Below are 6,483 nucleotides of genomic sequence, written 5' to 3' on the forward strand. Positions count from 1 at the left end.
GCGACTCTCCCCGCGTCAAACCCACACGGACGGACGGATCATGAGGTCTCCGGGGATCTGCATCGGTCTACGGAGCTGCTGGGTCACCGACGGGATCCACATATACATATACGCAAATGTGGTCCAGCTGTTTCCTCTTCAGAAACTGAATGAATAATGTACATAGTTATAGATATATATGCAAATATATGATGTATGTGTTTGCATATATACATACTGTATGTAAATGCTATAAATATGTAAATGATGCATGTTTCTTAAGAGAAAATGGTGTGGGTGTATATATACTATAAAATCACAGATTATATATAGTGTGTGTTTGTGTATAGATGGATGGATAACAGGCTATATATCTATCTATCTATCTATCGTTTTATTGTCCTATCGTCACATGGAGAATATTCATGGTTACTTTAAGGGTTGACATGAACCGTCACCAGCAAATACCTCCACTCTCTCTAACCATTTACAGCAGTATTCCTAGTCTAGATGCTGTTAGAGTACTGAAGATGATGATGGATTTGACTCGTTGCATGAGAGCGGATTATACGGCTCGTAAATCTCCTCTGAACAGCAGAACCAGTGACAGTGCAGATGTCTGAGAGTCCGATCCCTCACACCGTCTTACATTTATAGTGTGTGTGTGAATGGAGAATCAATGTAGAGCGTGCTGTGGTTGTTCAGGCCCTGCTGTGTTATGTGTGTGTGTGTGTGTGTGTGTGTGGCTCAAAAACATTTCTGATTATTATGTTGAAAACAGTTGCTGCTTCATATTTTTGTGGAAACTGATAGATTTCATTTTTCAGGATTCACAGATGAAATAGAAATAATTTGAAACAGAAATCTTTTTGAAACATTATAAATGTCTTTGTTGATAATTTAATGCATCGTTGCTGAATAAAATAAATAATTTCAGAAGACTACACAAAGCACAATGAAAATGAAGCCACTTTAAAGACCAGAACGATTTTTTGCACTGTGACATTATTTTTAGAACAATCAAGGTAATTTCCCCCCACCTTCTCATTACCATAATGCGTTTTATTGTACTTCTTATGATTCTGTGCTGTGTTACGTTAGTATAAATCAGGTTTAGTTTCTCCAGAGAGAGAGAGAGAGAGAGAGACAGCTGTGAGATTACTAAAGCAGATTTGGCCAGGTAAAGGTGGATTTGAGCTATTATGAGCTTTCCTGAAACGAGGAGGATTTTGATTGGAATATTGTTGCCGTGGAAGCGTGATAAAGGCAGTTGATTGGATGAGGCTTACGGGTGTATTCTATTACAGGTAGATCAGCACTGTAAATCCCTTTAAAAAGGGCCAAATCACACAAACACGGCACAAACAGACAAATCCAATAGAGTTTACCATCACTGTTTACTCCATTCAAGATGTGCAGAACTTAGTTTAATTAGTTAGAACTTAAACTGCAGCTTTGTGGGACTTATTACTGAAAAAAAGTGGTGTAGAAACTATTTTCAATCAGAAACTGCTGGTAAATTTCACAATTACAAAGAAATGGCAAGTAACACACTGAAGTAGTATGTGCTTGCAAAACGTACTCCAGGTATTTTTATTTTATTTACAACTTTGGAAAAAACACTTTTTACAGTCTACATTTTTAATATGTGCGACAACCAAAGGAATCTGGCATCAATGAATTTCCATTGAGAAATTTGTTTTTTAAGCAACTGCATGTAGTTTTACGCATTTTTGTGACTTTGGAGCCCCCTACAGTTAAGCGATTGGAATTCACTGTCGTAATTACTGTGGCCGTACACGTGTGCTGCGTCCCATTTCGCATACTATCCGTCCTAAATAGTATTCGAAAATAGAATTAGTAGCCTATGTCTCAAATCATAGTATGTTTAAAAAAAGTATGCAAAAGATTCCCGGATGGTCTACTACTTCCGGTTAGAATTCGAAGTGCAGATCGATGCGCACTCTAACGGCTAATATTGCCCACAAGACATTGCGCGGTGGACGAGGATTCAATTAGAACTACAAACACGCATTAAAAGTGTTAAAGACTACAAACATGGCAGATACGCGACCAACGGACAGTAATGGTGAGTTCAAGTCATGTCAGATAGATCGTATTTACGAGTTGAACGCACATGAACGCCACCACAAAGTCGTTATTATGAGTGCGAAACTCGAAATTTTCTTTAAGCCCTGAGTTTCCGAGTTGGGAACGTGTCAATGAGAAACATGGCAGAATCGATGGATGCAACGTTTGTAGTTGACGGTAAATTTTTGTTTAAATGAATAGTTTAGTTGTCCTATAAACTTAAATTGGCCATGTTCTTGTTACGCAGCTGAAATCCAAGTAAAAAAATGCAGACCCTGTTGTATTTTCTTGTAATTTATTAAAAGGTACACCGCCATCTTGTGCCGACTAAACTGACTTGAACGCACCTGATGTCGTAATTACGATTTGTAAACTCGTAAGTACGAACGTCCCAGGAGGACTTGTACGCAGCAGTAGATAAACGGATTTGAGTGATAAATAATCAATATCTAACCTGATGAAAAAATATAAATGTAATGTGCATTTGTTGTTGCCGTAAAGCAATCTGCACTTTTCACGGAATTTCGTACCCGCTTACTAAATTTACTCCCAGAACAGATGTTTGAAGGAGAGTGGGAACGATTTTGATATTTCAGGTAAAAAAAAAAAAAATACATACAGTTGCTTTAACATTTGATTTAGTTGTGTCTGATGTTTTTTGAATCTGTTTTAATTAGATCCTGTGAAAGGAGCTCTAGAAGCAGAGCAGTGTTTGGACAAGTGCGATGCGAGTGCTGTTGTTTACCAGTTAAATCGTGTCTTTGTAGTGTCACTCGTGAATCTGGGTCGAACAACTCCTGACTGCATTGTCTTTCTTCTTTTTAGACCCAGACAATTCAGCTGGCCCTTCAGAGAACGGTGGAGTTTTACAGACAGAGAGAAATCAGGTACATCACGACATGTCAGCTGTTTCTCTTAGACAGTAATGAGAAAATAGAGTTTCAGAAGAGATCCCAACCATGTCTCAAAATATGCTAACACACCAAAGTCTGCAAACAAAAGACAGAAGTCTTAATATGAACTCGCATATTATCTTTCCGCGTAATTTTATAGCTCTATCCACCTTAGTTTTAACGTAAGAATGGGCGCGGCTTTTTGTAATTGAATGTGCGAGACATCCGGTGACATATTCACGTGGCCTTTATGCTGCTTGATTTTGCAAACTGGTATTTGTTATCATATAATTTTAATGTTTTATCATAATCATAAACACACTGGTTTGTGGCGCAATTAGTTTTACTCTTTATTGCGCTTTGATATTATTTACCTGTAGCGGCTAATGAATCGGAAGTCTCGCACATTCACAGGAAGTAGTTTAACGTTACTTCTGCTTTGCAAAATAAGGTGGATGCTCTTATAGTACAGTGAATTTTTGACACCAAATTCACATTTAAAACGAATTTCATGTCATGTGATGCAAAATAACAAAACAAAGTAACCCATTTAGAACACTAGATCTAATGATTAATCGTTTCAAGCCTAACAGACGTTTTAGGTTTTTATCAAAAGTTGTTGCTTGTAAAATGTGTGTGGTTTTCGTTACAATAAATGACACTTGGTTTGAAATTTTGTACAAATGCAGTGACACCCATTATATGCTATAAAGCAAATCTCAACTGCCTGATTTATTTATTTATTTTTTCAGCTCATATTGTATCTATATTAATGGCTACTGCTTTATATAAAAATGAATATATAAGTATGTCTAAATTTATCCTCATACAGTGCACTCATGTAAATCAATATATACTAGCCTATATATCGAATCTTTTTTTATTTCGTCCAAAATGTAACTATACTATAACCCAGCTCTTTATATAAAGTTAGACATATATGTATGTTCAACAGAATATTCACATAGGGTGATATAAACTATAAAGCAAATCTCATCTGCTAGATTGTTTATATTGTCATAAAATATAACTATATTATCACACCGCTCCGATCTGCTAAATGCAACTAAAAAATATTATAATTTAAATATTAACATCATGATTTTCTGTAAAGCTGCTTTGAAACAGTGTGTATCGTGAAAAGTGCTATACAAATACATTTATCTTGACTTGACATGCAAACATTTATAAGTGTCCAAATACGTTTTGGGGTCTCATTTATTTCTATTTTTATTCATCCATAGGAATATCTTAGACAAAGTTGAAATGCAAATGTAAATGGATGAAATCAAGACCTTCAGTTCTCCTGAGATATGAAAGAGAAACCTCTGAGCTATAATATTTTCTTTTGATATTTTGGTTACTCTTTTTTCTAACTCTTACCCTGGTAAATGTTAATCAATCTCTCTTTCTCTTGCAGTGGACAAGAGTTTGTACGAAGCTTGTCAGACGAACAGAAGTGTTTGTTTGAGAACTCTCGCTGTGACAGCCAGACTGACATCTCAGGAATACTGAAATACACAGCAACTATTTTAGGTAATTACACACTAGGGCTGTGCAATAAATAGAAATCTCAATATGACCTTGTGCAATTATTAAACCTTAAAATGCTGCAATTTAATTTAATAAATACAGTATATGTCATGCATACTTCAGAGTATACTATGCATACTCAAGCATGCATGTGACTTTTTTTATGTTGGCTCAATATATATATATATTTTTCGTCTGCAAAGTGGTCACTTTTAGCATGCATTGACAACACAAAGTGCTTTAGCTTTATTTTGCGTCATAAACGCAATGTTTCTCATGATTTTTTGAACAAATCATGCCGCTTTAGTGCACACACACAAAACGGCAAAACTTTGACCTCAATACACACTTACTGACACTTTCCTAAAAACTCCCTCCATTGCTGCAGTCTACATTCCCGAGCTGTTGCTAAGATACTAACTCTGCCATCCCTAACGAGAACACATTTATAAATAAACCGCAATGAGCCATTTGAACTGAGCCCTGCCCAGCTAAACCTACTGCGCATCTCGCTTTTATGCTGCAGAGCCACAGCGTTTCATGACGCGCTTATACTGCAGCTATTGATTATTTTGGTAATCGATGGTTTCGCTGGGGGCCAGACCTTTAAACTTTCCATCTTTATGTGAAAGCATGTTTATAAAACAGATAGTTCTGCTAAATACAGATTGCATGAACTGTGTTCATTCCGATGTAAATGTCAGTAATAATCTGTGACTGTACGTTCCATATTATAATGCAATGCTGCTACGTTTATAAACGCAATAAGACACTCAATGGCATGCCGTATTACCTCTCAAGTGCGGCATTGCTTTTACTCAAAGGTTACTGCATAATACAAATAGGAATTCATTTTAATATACACCACTGTTCAATTGTTTGGGGTTGGTAAGATTTTTTAAATGGTTTCAAAAAGAAGTCTCTTTAGTTTGGAAGCTTGTTTCTGCCATGGACTAAAAAAATTATAAAGGTAATTGTGACTTTTAGAATTCCCCCACAGAATTCTAAGGTAACATTTTGCAATTTTGACTTTTTTTTTTTTGTTTTTTTTTTCGGAATTCTGAGTTTATATCTCAAAATTCTGACTCTTTTTTTTTTTTTTTTAGAATCTAGAATTGACATTTTGCAATTTTGATGTTTTTCCTGATAATTTCTGATTTTACATCTTTTTTTACTTTTTTTTCCTGCTACAGAATAAAATAAATGGTAATTATGACCTTTTATGTCACAATTCTGATTTTTTTTCTAGCAATTTATATCTCACAGATATCTCAAAATTCTGACTCTTTTTTTTTTTTTTTTTAGAATCTAGAATTGACATTTTGCAATTTTGATGTTTTTCCTGATAATTTCTGATTTTACATCTTTTTTTACTTTTTTTTCCTGCTACAGAATAAAATAAATGGTAATTATGACCTTTTATGTCACAATTCTGATTTTTTTTCTAGCAATTTATATCTCACAGTCGAATTATTATCTCACAGTTCTGAGAGGAATGCCAGAATTGTGAGATAAAAAGTTGCATTTACCTTTTTTATTTTTTATCCTATGGTGGAAACAAGCTTCCATACTTATGCTCACCAAGGTTGGATTTATTTTATTAAACACACAGTAAGATCAATAATATTGTGAAATATTGTTACAATTTAAAATAACTTTTTTTCTATGTGTATATATATATATATATATTAAAATGTAATTTATTTCAGTAAAGCAAAGTTGAGTTTTCAGAATCATTACTCCAATCTTCAGTATCACATGATCCTTCAGAAATCATTCTAATATGCTAATAACTTCTAATAATAATAATATTTAAATAATTTAAATAATCATTCTAATATTTATTTAGTTATTAATTTTTTGGTGTTTGGCTTAGTGTTATGTTAGAATCATTATTATACTCTTATACCTTTTGTTCTTATTTTTATTTAATCTCTTTATTTTTAAAATGTGTATAGGTAGTATTTATAAAGTTTGAGCTTTTAGT

At 34.2% G+C, this 6,483-nt stretch overlaps 1 protein-coding gene across 1 annotated transcript in view; it reads left to right on the forward strand.

The window, feature by feature from the left end:
* Positions 1-2,037: 2,037 nt before the first annotated feature.
* LOC107669873 (guanylate cyclase soluble subunit alpha-2-like) overlaps positions 2,038-6,483 on the forward strand; it is a 31,519-nt gene continuing 27,073 nt past the window's right edge. Inside the window, exons 1-4 of the mRNA XM_016462297.1 lie at positions 2,038-2,068; positions 2,748-2,797; positions 2,896-2,957; positions 4,384-4,499. Of these exons, the coding sequence (XP_016317783.1) occupies positions 2,038-2,068; positions 2,748-2,797; positions 2,896-2,957; positions 4,384-4,499 (259 nt within the window). The remainder of the gene's footprint in view (positions 2,069-2,747; positions 2,798-2,895; positions 2,958-4,383; positions 4,500-6,483) is intronic.

This window comes from Sinocyclocheilus anshuiensis, unplaced genomic scaffold (assembly GCF_001515605.1).
Source record: "Sinocyclocheilus anshuiensis isolate Anshui unplaced genomic scaffold, SAMN03320099.WGS_v1.1 scaffold272, whole genome shotgun sequence".
In the NCBI taxonomy this organism is placed as follows: domain Eukaryota; kingdom Metazoa; phylum Chordata; class Actinopteri; order Cypriniformes; family Cyprinidae; genus Sinocyclocheilus; species Sinocyclocheilus anshuiensis.